Source organism: Salmo trutta, chromosome 8, assembly GCF_901001165.1.
Source record: "Salmo trutta chromosome 8, fSalTru1.1, whole genome shotgun sequence".
Taxonomy (NCBI): Eukaryota; Metazoa; Chordata; class Actinopteri; order Salmoniformes; family Salmonidae; genus Salmo; species Salmo trutta.
In genome coordinates, this window is record NC_042964.1 from 3,795,142 (window position 1) to 3,811,248 (window position 16,107).

At 44.1% G+C, this 16,107-nt stretch overlaps 1 protein-coding gene across 3 annotated transcripts in view; it reads left to right on the plus strand.

The window, feature by feature from the left end:
* LOC115198073 (glucosidase 2 subunit beta) overlaps positions 1-16,107 on the plus strand; it is a 252,996-nt gene that overhangs the window by 148,133 nt on the left and 88,756 nt on the right. For 2 of the 3 annotated variants that reach the window (XM_029759746.1, XM_029759745.1), the window contains exon 12: positions 8,799-8,888. The exons of the other annotated variant lie outside the window; for it this stretch is intronic. In XM_029759746.1, the coding sequence (XP_029615606.1) occupies positions 8,799-8,888 (90 nt within the window). The remainder of the gene's footprint in view (positions 1-8,798; positions 8,889-16,107) is intronic. 3 annotated transcript variants of the gene reach the window in all.

Below are 16,107 nucleotides of genomic sequence, written 5' to 3' on the forward strand. Positions count from 1 at the left end.
AGACTCTGGGTTGAGATCATTGATAAAGTAATCTACAGTTCTACTGCCAAGGGATGAGCTGTAGGTGCTACCATAGGAGTCTCCTCGAAGCCTACCATTGACTATGTACAGACAGCTGCAGGAGTTGTGACCCATTTTTTGTTGGTTGTTTTTGTCACAGTTCTGTCTAGGGGGGCATATTTGGGAGGGAATACTGTCAACTCCAGGTAGGTGTTTGTCCCCCAGTGTGCTGAGACAGTCAGGTTTTGGCCAGTTCTGGCATTTAGGTCGTCACAGACTAGTACATGTCCCTGGGCCTGGAAATGATTGATCTCCCCCTCTAAGATGGAGAAGCTGTCATCGTTAAAGTATGGGGATTCTATTGAGGGGGATATAGGTAACACACATGAGGAAATTGCTCTCTGTTGAGATCATTTCCTTATTAATTTCTAGCCAGAAGTAAAATGTTCCTGTTTTGACTAATTTAATAGAGTGGGTTAGGTCTGCTCTATACTGAATTAGCATACCCCCTGAGCCTTCCCTGTTTCACACCTGGTAGTTTGGTGGATGGGACTACCAGCTCTCTGTAACCTAGAGGGCAACCAGTGGGTCCGTATCCTCTATACCATCTTTCTTGTACAAGGACAACGTCTGTATTTCCAATTGCTTTGGTGAAGTTTATATTCCAGCTTTTTAGTCCAATGACAGATGACCTCAGACCTTGTATATTCCAGGATGAGATAGTAAAAGCTTTGTGTTCCACAGTGTCTAGTGTTGCTTTATTTCTCTCTCTCTCTCTGGCATGCCTGTGTGTGTGTGTCCCACTTACCTGTGTATGCCCTGCTTGGCATTACAGTGTGACCCACTGTAACCTATTATTTTCCTTGCTTCGGCCTTGGGGCTATGATCGTTGTGGATGGCGCACTTTCCACCAGTGCTGGGTGGAGCGCAGAACATCAAGAACCCTACAGAAAAGTTCAAAAGCACATACATACAAACATACATACATACATGCACGCACGCACGCACATACATACATACATACATACATACATACATACATACATACATACATACATACATACATACATACAGTACACACACACACACACACACACACACACACACACACACACACACACACACACACACACACACACACACACACACACACACACACACACACACACACACACAAGAAAAGCACATTCTCTGTCCATAAAAATAACATCAAATTGATCAGAAATACAGTGTAGACATTGTTAATGTTGTAAATGACTATTGTAGCTCGAAACGGCAGATTTTTTAATGGAATATCTACAGAGGCGTACAGAGGCCCATTGTCAGCAACCATCACTCCTGTGTTCCAATGGCAAGTTGTGTTAGCTAATCCAAGTTTATCATTTTAAAAGGCTAATTGATCATTAGAAAACCATTTTACAATTATGTTAGCACAGCTGAAAACTGTTGTGCTGATTCCCAACGCACTTGACGACCAGTTCTTAAAGCCTTTAGCCGTATCCTACTCCTCCTCTGCTCCTCTGGTGATGTAGAGATTAACCCAGGCCCTGTAGCCCCCAGTACTACACCTATTCCCCAGGCGCTCTCATTTGTTGACTTCTGTAACCGTAAAAGCCTTGGTTTTATGCATGTTAACATCAGAAGCCTCATCCCTAAGTTTGTTTTATTCACTGCTTTAGCACACTCCGCCAACCCTGATGTCCTAGCCTTGTCTGAATCCTGGCTTAGGAAGGCCACCAGAAATTCAGAAATGTTCATCCCCAACTACAACATTTTCCGTCAAGATAGAACTGCCAAAGGGGGCGGATTTGCAATCTACTGCAGCGATAGCCTGCAGAGTTCAGTCTTACTATCCAGGTCTGTGCCCAAACAGTTTGTGCTTCTACTTTTAAAAATCCACCTTTCCAGGAATAAGTCTCTCATTGTTGCCCCTTGTTATAGACCCCCCCTCAGCCCCCAGCTGTGCCCTGGACACCATACAGTTGAAGTCGGAAGTTTACACACACTTAGGTTGTAGTCATTAAAACTTGTTTTTCAACCACTCCACACATTTCTTGTTAACAAACTATAGCTTTCGCAAGTCGGTTAGGACATCTACTTTGTGCATGACACAAGTAATGTTTCCAACAATTGTTTACAGACAGATAATACAATAATACAGATTATTTCACTTATAATTCACTGTATCACAATTCCAGTTTGTCAGAAATGTACATACACTAAGTTTTCTGTGCCTTTAAACAGCTGGAAAATTCCAGAAAATGATGTCATGGCTTTAGAAGCTTCTGCTAGGCTAATTTACATAATTTGAGTCAATTGGAGGTGTACCTGTGGATGTATTTCAAGGCCTACCTTCAAACTCGGTGCCTCTTTGCTTGACATCATGGGAAAATCAAAAGAAATCAGCCAAATTGTAGACCTCCACAAGTCTGGTTCATCCTTGGGAGCAATTTCCAAACCCCTGAAGGTACCACGTTCATCTGTACAACCAGTAGTACGCAAGTATAAACACCATGGGACCACGCAGCCGTCATACCGCTCAGGAAGGAGACGCGTACCGTCTCCTAGAGATGAACATACCTTGGTGCGAAAGTGCAAATCAATCCCAGAACAACAGCAAAGGACCTTGTGAAGATGCTGGAGGAAACAGGTACAAAAGTATCTATTTCCACAGTAAATCGAGTCCTATATCAACATAACCTGAAATTCCGCTCAGCAAGGAAGAAGCCACTGCTCCAAAACCGTCATAAAAAAGGGCAGACTACTGTTTGCAACTGCACATATGGACAAAAATCATACTTTTTGGACAAATGTCCAATTGTCTGATGAAACAAAAATAGAACTGTTTGGCCATAATGACCATCATTATGTTTGGAGGAAAAAGGGGGAGAAGAACACCATCCCAACCTTGAAGCACGGGGTGGCAGCATCATATTGTGGGGGTGCTTTGCTGAAGGAGGGACTGGTGCACTTCATGAAATAGATGGCGTCATGAGGGAGGAAAATTATGTGGATATATTGAAGCAACATCTCAAGACATCAGTCAGGAAGTTAAAGCTTGGTCGCAAATGGGTCTTCCAAATGGACAATGACCCCAAGCATACTTCAAAAATTGTGGCAAAATGGCTTAAGGACAACAAAGTCAAGGCATTGGAGTGGCCATCACAAAGCACTGACCTCAATCCTATAGAAAATGTGTGGGCAGATCTGAAAAAGCGTGTGCGAGCAAAGAGGCCTACAAACCTGACTCAGTTACACCAGCTCTGTCAGGAGGAATGGGCAAAAATTCACCCAACTTATTGTGGGAAGCTTGTAGATGGCTACCCGAAACTGAAGTTAAACAATTTCAAGGTAATGCTACCAAATACTAATTGAGTGTATGTAAACTTCTGACCCACTGGGAATGTGATAAAATAAATAAAAGCTGAAATAAATCATTCTCTCTACTATTATTCTGACATTTCACATTCTTAAAATAAAGTGGTGATTCTAACTGACCTAAGACAGGGAATTGTTACTAGGATTATGTGTCAGGAATTGTGAAAAACTGAGTTTAAATGTATTTGGCTAAGGTGTATGTAAACCTCCGACTTCAACTTTATGTGAATTGATTGCCCCCCATCTATCTTCAGAGTTCGTACTGTTAGGTGACCTAAACTGGGATATTCTTAACACCCCGGCCGTCCTACGATCTAAGCTAGATGCCCTCAATCTCTCACAAATTATCAAGGAACCTGCCAGGTACAACCCTAAATCCGTAAACATGGGCACCCTCATAGATATCATCCTGACCAACTTGCCCTCCAAATACACCTCTGCTGTCTTCAACCAGGATCTCAGCGATCACTGCCTCATTGCCTGCGTCTGTAATGGGTCCGCGGTCAAACGACCACCCCTCATCACTGTCAAACGCTCTGTAAAATACTTCAGCGAGCGTGCCTTTCTAATCGACATGGACCGGGTATCCTGGAAGGATATTGACCTCATCCCGTCAATAGAGGATGCCTGGTTGTTCTTTAAAATTGCTTTCCTCACCATCTTAAAAAAGCATGCCCCGTTCAAAAAATGTTAAACTAAGAACAGATATAGCCCCTGGTTCACTCCTGACTTGACTGCCCTTGGACAGCACAAAAACATCCTGTGGCGTACTGCATTAGCATCGAATAGCCCCCGCGATATGCAACTTTTCAGGGAAGTCAGGAACCAATATTCACAGTCAGTTAGGAAAGTGAAAGCTAGCTTTTTCAAACAGAAATGTTCATCCTCTAGCACTAATTCCATAAAGTTTTGGGACACTGCAAAGTCCATGGTGAATAAGAGCACCGCCTCCCAGCTACCCACTGTACTGAGGCTAGGAAACACTGTCACCACCGATAAATCTACGATAATCGAGAATTTCAATAAACATTCATCTTCGGCCGGCCATGCTTTCCACCTGGCTACCCCTACTCCGGCCAACAGCTCTGCAGCAACTTCCCCAAGACCCCCCCCCCCCCCCCTGAAAGAGCTGCAAAATCTGGACCCCTTCAAATCAGCTGGGCTAGACAATCTGAACCCTCTCTTTTTAAAATTATCCACCGCAATTTTTACTAGCCTGTTCAACCTCTCTTTCGTGTAATCTGAGATCCCTAAAGATTTGAAAGCTGCTGCTGTCATCCCCCTCTTCAAGGGGGGAGAGACTCTAGACCCAAACTGTTACAGACCTATATCCATCCTGCCCTGCCTTTCAAAAGTCTTCGAAAGCCAAGTTAACAAACAGATCACTGACCATTTCGAATCCCACCGTACCTTCTCCGCTATGCAATCTGGTTCTCAGCCACGCTCAAGGTCCTAAATGATATCATAACCACCATCGATTAAAGACAGTACTGTGCTGCCGTCTACATCGACCTGGCCAAGGCTTTCGACTCTGTCAAGCACCGCATTCTTATCGGCAGATTCAATAGCCTTGGTTTCTCAAATGACTGCCTCGCCTGGTTCACCAACTACTTTTTAGACAGAGTTCAGTGTGTCAAATTAGAGGGCCTGTTGTCCGGACCTCTGGCAGTTTCTATTGGGGTGCCACAGGGTTCAATTCTCGGGCAGAATATTTTATCTGTATACATCAATGATGTCGCTCTTGCTGCGGGTGATTCTCTGATCCACCTCTATGCAGACGACACCATTCTGTATACATCTGACCCTTCTTTGGACACTGTGTTAACAAACCTCCAAACGAGCTTCAATGCCATACAACACTCCTTCCGTGGCCTCCAACTTCTCTTAAATGATAGTAAAACTAAATGCATGCTCTTCAACCGATCGCTGCCCGCACCCGCCCGCCCGACTAGCTTCACTACTCTGGACGGTTCTGACTTAGAATATGTGGACAACTATAAATACCTAGGTGTCTGGTTAGACTGTAAACTCTCCTTCCAGACTCACATTAAGCATCTCCAATCCAAAATGAAATCTAGAATCGGCTTTCTATTTCGCAACAAAGCCTCCTTCACTCATGCTGCCAAACATACCCTCGTAAAACTGACCATCCTACAGATCCTTGACTTCGGCGATGTCATTTACAAAATAGCCTCCAGCACTCTACTCAGCAAAGTGGATGTAGTCTATCACAGTGCCATCAGTTTTGTCACCAAAGCTCCATATACTACCCACCACTGCGACCTGTATGCTCTCGTTGGCTGGCTCTCGCTACATATCCGTTGCCAAACCCACTGGCTCCAGGTCATCTATAAGTCTTTGCTAGGTAAAGCCCCGCCTTATCTCAGCTCACTGGTCACCATAGCAACACCCACCCGTAGCACGCGCTCCAGCAGGTATATTTCACTGGTCACCCCCAAAGCCAACACCTGCTTCGGCCGCCTTTCCTTACAGTTCTCTGCTGCCAATGACTGGAACGAATTGCAAAAATCACTGAAGCTGGAGACTTATATCTCCCTCACTAACTTTAAGCATCAACTGTCAGAGCAGCTCACCGATCACTGCACCTGTACACAGCCCATCTGTAAATAGCCCACCCAACTACCTCATCCCCATATAGTTATTTATTTTCTTCTTTTGCACCCCAGTATCTCTAATTGCACATCATCATCTGCACATCTATCACTCCAGTGTTAATGCTAAATTGTAATTATTTTGCCACTATGGCCTATTTATTGCCTTACCTCCCTAATCCTACTACATTTGCACACATATAGATTTTTCTATTGTGTTATTGACTGTACGTTTGTTTATCCCATGTGTAACTTTCTGTTGTTTTTGTCGCACTGCTTTGCTTTATCTTGGCCAGGTCACAGTTTAAATGAGAACTTGTTCTCAACTGGCCTACCTGGTTAAATAAAGGTGAAATAAAAATAAATACATTTAAAAAATAAGCAATACAACTGGCCTTCTTTAGACTAGTTGAGTATCTGGAGCATCAGCATTTGTGGGTTCGATTACAGGCTCAAAATGGCTAGAAACAAAGAATTATCAGTGAGTCTATTCTTGTTCTGAGAAATAAAGGTTATTCCATGCAAGAAATTGCCAAGAAACTGAAGATCGCTCTGTATACTACTCCCTTCACAGAACATCGCAAATTGTCTCTCTCCAGAATAGAAAGAGGAGTGGGAGGCCCCGTTGCACAACTGAGCAAGAGGACAAGTACATTAGAGTGTCTAGTTTGAGAAACAGACGCCTCATAAGTCCTCAACGGCAGCTTCATTAAATAGTACTCGCAAAACACCAGTCTCAACGTCAACAGTGAAGAGGCAACTCCGGGATGCTGGCCTTCTAGGCAGAGGTCCTCTGTCCAGTGTCTGGGTTCTTTTGCCCATTTTAATCTTTTGTTTTTATTGGTCAGTCTGAGATACAGCTTTTTCTTTGCAACTCTGCCTAGAAGGCCAGCATCCCAGAGTTGCCTCTTCACTGTTGATGTTGAGACTGGGGTTTTGTGGGTACTATTTAATGAAGCTGCCATTGAGGACTTATGAGGCGTTTGTTTCTCAAACTAGACACTCTAACGTACTTGTCCTCTTGCTCAGTTGTGCACCTCCCACTCCTCTTTCTATTCTGGTTAGAGCCAGTTTGCGCTGTTCTGTGAAGGGAGTAGTACACGGCGTTGTATGAGATCTTCCGTTTCTTGGCAATTTCTTGCATGGAATAGCCTTCATTTCTCAGAACAAGAATGGACTGATGAGTTTCGGAAGAAAGTTCTTTGTTTCTAGCCATTTTGAGGCCAGTAATCAAACCCACAAATGCTGATGCTCTAGATATTCAACTAGTCTAAAGAAAGCCAGTTGTATTGCTTCTTTAATCAGGAACAACAGTTTTCAGCTGTGCTAACATAATTGTAAAATGGTTTTCTAATGATCAATTAGCCTTTTAAAAATGATAAACTTGGATTAGCTAACACAACGTGCCATTGGAACACAGGAGTGATGGCTGCTGATAATGGGCCTCTGTACGCCTATGTAGATATTCCATAAAGAATCTGCTGATTCCAGCTACAATAGTCATTTGGAACATTAACAATGTCTACACTGTATTTCTGATCAATTTTATGTTATTTTAATGGACAAAAATGTGCTTTTTCTTTCAAAAACAAGGACATTTTTTAAGTGACTACAAACTTTTTAACGGTAGTGTACATGCATGCATACATACACAAACACACATACACACACACACACACACACACATACACACACATACACACATTCACACACATACATACATACACATTTGCCTTTGTGACCTTAGTGGGAGGCCCCACTCCACCCCACTTTATCAGTCCAAAGAGAGTACCCGCCTCAACCAAAATGCATTAGCATTTGTGTATCATAAATATGGAAATGGACCTTTGCACAGTGAGAGATAACGGGCTCCGTTCCTGTATTCTCGATTAGGGAGGGAATGCCAGTCTGCTTCGGCCTGATAATTGGTGACATTGCAATACCAAAATGGTCTGAAAGGGTCACGTCATCTTCGTGTAGCACCAATCCAGTCACTCTCAGTTGTAGATGTTAGAAGGGAGCTGAAAGTGACGAGAGGCTATTGACCCTATCCTTTTAATTTAATGCAAAACTATTTTGTCACTGACTTGCAACAAATGGCCAAGGTTTTTTTGTGTAAGATGATGGATCAATGTAAAATTATTTATTTTGGTTATGAGTTATTCTTCACTTTATTAATTTGTTTGAAATTGTATTTTAAAGAAACAGCAAAGGCTACTTAAATGCTTCAACGACTCAGATATTATCAGAAGCTGACATGTACATTTCAGCACATGTCACTTTGTGGTGTGGGTAGGGTGCCAAAGCTTTTAAGATTTTTTTTTTTGCATTAAAATGAAACTGCGTGAATAATCAATTGGAAATGAAATGGGACAGAAATTATAACAGCATTGCAATCGGTTTTACGTCAATTAATGTAGTGACACATTTGTTCCAGTCTCACTGATGTTCTTGATCTGAACGAAGCGTCTTACCTAAGTCAGGAAGTTTCTTTCTTTAAAGAGACAGGTCTTTTGATCACTGTCTTTGTATTTGGTATAATGTTAACTTACTGTATGTTATTGGTTTCAATATGCTACTGCTACAAATCGACCCTGTATGTCCCATGTATAGAGATACGTGTGATTAATATTAGTGTTGCATTTAGTTCCGTGGGTCAATTACCATCAAATTCATTCAGATGTGTCTCAAATTAATACATGGGACTCGTTTCTATCGTTTCATTTATGCAAGGTTATCGTCAATAACTCATCAAAAGTAAAATGTTAAAGAGTAATTGCTTTCTCTTTAAACTGTTTTTCCCCAAAGGGACCTAAGGGAGAAACTTTCCCTAGACTACGGATCCGAGAGAGAGTTTCTATTCCTGCATAACCAATGTTTCCAGCTGAAGGTCCATGAGTAAGTACCTTTCACTTTAACCCTTAACTCCACTCTGGGGTTGTATGGTTGGCAGCAACTTATAGACTCGTTACAGCCAGTGTAAAACCTTCCGTAGAAAACTGGTCTTTGGTGAAAGTAATGAATGGAACAATTATTCATGTCTTCAGACACCAGATATACTTTATTGTCTGCATTAATTGAGTCCAACACTCAGAAAAGGAAACTGTTTGTTGAAAAATTATGATTGACATGGTCAATAGATGGTAGGTTGAAGGGAATTCTACATTCTACATTCCGACATATACTGTACAATGGATATCCAACTGAAAGTGGCTATTCATACTGAAGGTGCCCATGGACCCTAGAGCCTCATTGTATTAAGACATGATGGTAGGTGTGCTTCTGGACCAGGTCTCTCTTGTAAAATAGATTGTTTATCTCAGTGAGACTAACCTGTATAAATAACGATGATATAAAAAAAAACACAACCGGAGGTTTGCAGGTCGGTCTTCCTACCTTGAAGACTTGTAGCCATGTTACCTTAGTCAACCTGAGCCAACTCAGGTAAATATCTTCTGTAGAACTGTAAATCACCCTGGAGGAGAAGCTAAGCGGCTAAATCAACTAAATTTAATCAACAGTATAGCTTCTTTCACTTCCCTGCCTGTCTCCCTATGGCCCCAGTCTGTGTAGAATCTGTTCTCTTCAGAATTGCTTGCCAGCTGGAGTCTTCTGAGCCTGTGGGTGGTTGCAATTTTAAAAGATTAAAATAAAAAGGATCTGAGATCTCGCTGCAAATACGTTCCGGGCCTTCTCGGAATCTGTGGTTACCAATTCTCTCTCACACTACCAAGTGCACACTTTTGCTGCATTAACTGTGGAAATAATTATATTCTAAAATAATAGAAAATAATGTTTCAGACTTGGCTACTGCAACTTCTTTTCTTTTGCTATTCTACACGTAATACATGTTTACTGGAGATATTCTACAGGTATAATACATGTTTATTGGATTCATCATGGACTAGATACACAACAAATAGCTTTCTTTGTTAGTTTTTTAACCCCACTTGACCTCTCTATCTCTCTGTCCATGTTTTCTTCACGTACATCTCTACACCCCACTTGAATTGTCTTAACTCAGTTCAACAGCACCAGACAGAAGTTGTGTGTCCAGTTGGCCTACTTTTCTCAATCACACACTCTACACCCCCGTAGCCACTCTTTCCTGGGCTTAGCGTGTCACCCCCCCCTTCCTTTAAGACACCAGAGAACATAGTCTCCACCAGCTCAGTGTCCTTAGCGACCAGCCAAACACCCAAGGCGACGTACCAGTCTTCCCTTTCCTTTACCCTTGCCATGTGCCTTGAACCATGATCCTGAAAAGACGTGGCATTGATAGACACATAAACCCAGGGCCCTCTCGTCTCACTCCCCCGTGCCCCCCGTGGACCGCCAGCATCGCTCCGAGTCCTTTCCGATAATGGAAAGAATCTCTCTCTGTCTCTCCCACTTCTTGATCATCAGTAGAAGTCTTCTCTTATCCACCTCCCTTTGCTTTTAGATGGCTCATCCAACTCCCTTTGTGTTTATTTAATTTTTATTTTATTTTATTTTATTTCACCTTTATTTAACCTGGTAGGCTAGTTGAGAACAAGTTCTCATTTACAACTGCGACCTGGCCAAGATAAAGCAAAGCAGTGTGACACAGACAACAACACAGAGTTACACATACAATAAACAAGCCAATAACACAATAAACAAGTCAATGACACAGTAGGGGAAAAAAAGTCTATATACAGTGTGTGCAAAAGGCATGAGGAGGTAGGCTATAAATAGGCCATAGGAGCGAATAATTACAATTTAGCAGATTAACACTGGAGTGATAAATGAGCAGATGATGATGTGCAAGTAGAGATACTGGTGTGAAAAAGAGCAGAAAAGTAAATAAAAACAGTATGGGGATGAGGTAGGTAGATTGGGTGGGCTATTTACAGATGGACTATGTACAGCTGCAGCGATCGCTTAGCTGCTCAGATAGCTGATGTTTAAAGTTGGTGAGGGAAATAAAAGTCTCCAACTTCAGTGATTTTTGTAATTCGTTCCTGTTACTGGCAGCAGAGAACTGGAAGGAAAGGCGGCCAAATGAGGCGTTGGCTTTGGGGATGATCAGTGAGATATACCTGCTGGAACGTGTGCTACGGGTGGGTGTTGTTATCGTGACCAGTGAACTGAGATAAGGCGGAGCTTTACCTAGCATAGACTTATAGATGACCTGGAGCCAGTGAGTCTGGCGATGAATATGTAGCGAGGGCCAGCCAACTAGCGCATACAGGTCGCAGTGGTGGGTAGTATAAGGTGATTTGTTAACAAAACAGATGGCACTGTGATAGATTGCATCCAATTTACTGAGTAGAGTATTGGAAGCTATTTTGTAGATGACATCGCTGAAGTCAAGGATCGGTAGAATAGTAAGTTTTACGAGGGAAAGTTTGGCGGCGTGAGTGAAGGAGGCTTTGTTGCGAAATAGAAAGCCGATTCTAGATTTGATTTTGGATTGGAGATGTTTAATATGAGTCTGGAAGGAGAGTTTACAGTCTAACCAGACACCTAGGTATTTGTAGTGGTCCACATATTCTAGGTCGGAACCGTCCAGGGTGGTGATGCTAGTCGGGCGGGCGGGTGCGGGCAGCGAACAGTTGAAAAGCATGCATTTGGTTTTACTAGAGTTTAAGAGCAGTTGGAGGCCACAGACTGAGTGTTTTATGGCATTGAAGCTCGTTTGGAGGTTAGTTAACACAGTGTCCAAGGAAGGGCCAGAAGTATAGAGAATGGTGTTGTCTGCGTAGAGGTGGATCAGGGAATCGCCCGCAGGAGGAGCGACATCATTGATGTATACAGAGAAAAGAGTCGGCCCAAGAATTGAACCCTGTGGTACTCCCATAGAGACTGCCAGAGGTCCGGACAACATGCCCTCCGATTTGACACACTGAACTCTGTCTGCAAAGTAGTTGGTGAACCAGGCTAGGCAGTCATTAGAAAAACCAAGGCTATTGAGTCTGCCGATAAGAATACGGTGATTGACAGAGTCGAAAGCCTTGGCCAGGTCGATGAAGACGGCTGCACAGTACTGTCTGTAATCGATGGCGGTTATGATATCGTTTAGTACCTTGAGCGTGGCTGAGGTGCACCCGTGACCGGCTCGGAAACCGGATTGCACAGCGGAGAAGGTACGGTGGGATTCGAAATGGCCAGTGATCTGTTTATTAACTTGGCTTTCGAAGACTTTAGATAGGCAGGGCAGGATGGATATAGGTCTGTAACAGTTTGGGTCTAGCGTGTCACCCCCTTTGAAGAGGGGGATGACTGCGGCAGCTTTCCAATCTTTAGGGATTTCGGACGATACAAAAGAGAGGTTGAAGAGGCTGGTAATGGGGGTTGCAACAAAGGCGGCAGATAGTTTTAGAAAGAGAGGACCCAGATTGTCTAGGCCAGCTGATTTGTATGGGTCCAGGTTTTGCAGCTCTTTCAGAACATCTGCTATCTGGATTTGGGTGAAGGAGAAGCTGGGGAGGCTTGGGCGAGTAGCTGCGGGGGGTCGGAGCTGTTGGCCGGGGTTGGAGTAGCCAGGAGGAAGGCATGGCCAGCCGTTGAGAAATGCTTATCGGAATGTTCGATTATCATGGATTTATCGGTGGTGACCATGTTACCTAGCCTCAATGCAGTGGGCAGCTGGTAGGAGGTGCTCTTGTTCTCCATGGACTTTACAGTGACCCAAATCTTTTTGGAGTTAGAGCTACAGGATGCAAATTTCTGCTTGAAAAAGCTAGCCTTTGCTTTCCTGACTGACTGTGTGTATTGGTTCCTGACTTCCCTGAACAGTTGCGAATCGCGGGGACTATTCGATGCTATTGCAGTCCACCACAGGATGTTTTTGTGCTGGTCAAGGGCAGTCAGGTCTGGCGTGAACCAAGGGCTATATCTGTTCTTAGTTCTGCATTTTTTGAACCGGGCATGCTTTTCTAAGGATGGTGAGGAAATTACTTTTAAAGAATGACCAGGCATCCTCGACTGATGGGATGAGGTCAATATCCTTCCAGGATACCCGGGTCAGGTCGATTAGAAAGGCCTGCTCGCAGAAGTGTTTTAGGGAGCGTTTGACAGTGATGAGGGGTGGTCGTTTGACCGCGGACCCATAACAGATACAGGCAATGAGGCAGTGATCGCTGAGATCCTGATTGAAAACAGCAGAGGTGTATTTGGAGGGCAAGTTGGTCAGAATAATGTCTATGAGGGTGCCCATGTTTACGGATTTGGGGTTGTACCTGTTGGGTTCCTTGATGATTTGTGTGAGATTGAGGGCATCTAGCTTAGATCGTAGGACTGCCGGGGTGTTAAGCATATCCCAGTTTAGGTCTCCTAACAGAACGAGCTCTGAAGCTAGATGGGGGGCGATCAATTCACAAATGGTGTCCAGGGCACAGCTGGGAGCGGAGCGGGGTCGATAGCAGGCGGCTACAGTGAGAGACTTATTTCTGGAGAGATTCATTTTTAAAATTAGAAGTTCGAACTTTTTGGGTATAGACCTGGGAAGTATGACAGAACTTTGCAGGCTATCTCTGCAGTAGATTGCAACTCCTCCCCCTTTGGCAGTTCTATCTTGATGGAAAATGTTGTAGTTGGGTATGGAAATCTCAGAATTTTTGGTGGCATTCCTAAGTCAGGATTCAGACACGGCAAGGACATCAGGGTTGGCGGAGTGTGCTAAAGCAGTGAGTAAAACAAACTTAGGGAGGAGGCTTCTAATGTTAACATGCATGAAACCAAGGCTTTTTCGACCACAGAAGTCAACAAATGAGGGTGCCTGGGGACACGCAGGGCCTGGGTTTCGCTCCACATCACCCAAGGAACAGAGGAGGAGTAGGAGGAGTGTACGGCTAAAGGATATCAAAATTAGTCGCCTAGAGCATTGGGGACAAAGAATAAAAGGAGCAGATTTCTGGGCGTGGTAGAATAGATTCAGTCCATAATGTGCAGGCAGGGGTATGGTGGGGTGCGGGTACAGCGGCGGTAAGCCCAGGCACTGAGTGATGATAAGAGAGGTTGTATCTCTGGACATGCTGGTTATAATGGGTGAGGTCACCGCATGTGAGGGAGTTGGGACAAAGGAGGTATCAGAGGTATGATGAGGGGAACTAGGGGCTCCATTGTAAACTAAAATAATGATAACTAACCTAAACAACAGTATACAAGGCATATTGACATTTGAGAGAGACACAGCGAGGCATAAAGTAATCACAGGTGTTGATTGGGAGAGATAGCTAAGACAACAACAGCTAATCAGCTAAAACAACAACAACAGGTAAAATCGCGATGACTGGGCAGAGAGGGTCGGTTAACTACACGCAGAGCCTGAGTTCGCGGCTGGGGCAGACAGATAAACAAAAAAATAAACAGAATGGAGTACCGTGATTAATGGACAGTCCAGCAGGCATCAGCTATGTAGCCAAGTGGTCATAGGGTCCAGGGGGCAGCAATAGATAGAACAGGGAAGCCGCGGAGTAGTCGCTACTACGCTAGCACGCGTGCGACACGGCGTTTAAAGTTAGTAGCCCGGGGCTAATAGAAGCGTCTGCTCCGACGTCCGACGGAGGCCGGTTGAAGGCACAGCGGATGGAGTATTTGTCGGCAGACCAGTCGTGGTGGTGCGGCGGGGCACCATGTCAACAAAGGATCCAAGCCAGATGGCGAAAGAGGTATTGTAGTTGTAGTAATTTAGTTTGCTAGCCGGGAGATGCGCCTGGCTCATGGCTAACTGGTGCTAGCTTCGGGGCAGGGGGGTTAGCCACTATAGCCACTCGGTAGCAGCGGTGATCCGGTGCCAAGGTCCAGAGCTTACGGCAAGGATCCGGTGGAGTAGTGGGTTCTAGCCGTGTTTGGGTGGAGTCTGGGTGAACAACTAAGTAGGCCGGGAGGTGGGCCTCAGGGATAGCTTCGGTACTGGGTAACTCGGTGGGTGCTAGCTAGCTGTGAAGATCAGGAGTAATGGTCCAGGGATTACGGCAGGAATCCGGCGTTGTAGTGTAGAGACAGTCCGATACTGGTAGGCTAGCTTGTAGCTAATTAGCTGGTTAGCTTCTGATGGCTAGGTGGTTCTTGCTATAAGGTCTAAAATTTTTAAATAATAGCGGTTCCGTATCACATTGTGTGAGGCAGGTTACCGGAAGGTATAATTGAATTAAAATGGAAAAGAGATTGAAAATAAAATTGAAATATATACAAAAAAAGACGAAAAATACAAAAGGACACGAGAGGACGAACAAAACACGCCTGCACTGCTACGCCATCTTGGATGTTAGCTTGGTTGGCTCATTCACCTCCCTTGTGTTTATATGGCTCATCCACTTCCCTTGTGTTTTGATGGCTCATCCACCTCCCTTGTGTTTATATGGCTCATCCACTTCCCTTGTGGTTAGATGGCTCAGCCACGTCCCTTGTGTTTAGATGGCTCATCCACGTCCCTTGTGTTTAGATGGCTCATCCACTTCCTTTGTGGTTAGATGGCTCATCCACCTCCCTTGTGTTTAGATGGCTCATCCACGTCCCTTGTGTTTATATGGCTCATCCACTTCCCTTGTGGTTAGATGGCTCATCCACTTCCTTTGTGTTTAGATGGCTCATCCACTTCCTTTGTGTTTAGATGGCTCATCCACTTCCTTTGTGTTTAGATGGCTCATCCACTTCCCTTGTGTTTTGATGGCTCTCTCTCTTTTTCTGAACAGCAGCCAATATTGGAGAGAAATGCCTGGAGCGGTAAAAGTGAGCTCTGGGAACCCATACACTGCCTATCTTTAATATAACTAATAGTTGTACATTATTTAAATACATTGAATTAATTTCGTACTCGTGCGAGAGCGTTGGTGGAGGATCATTCTGAGACAATGATGGGAGCGGAACGAGTGGCTCAGTGTATTAGATAGCCCTAATGGAGGACAGAAATGACAAAAGCTGATTGAGACACAGAACCCCAGACAGACACACATACTCTCTCTCTCTCTCTCCTCCCCCCCCTCTCTCTCTCTCTCGCATACACACATACATACTCTCTTTCTCCCTCACAAACACACACACACTCCACTCACACATACTCTCACACACAGACACTCAATTAAGCTCAGTTTACTCTTTAGATACTGTTCATGAGAACTCAAGTCCTCCTTGTTGATTTGAAGAATGT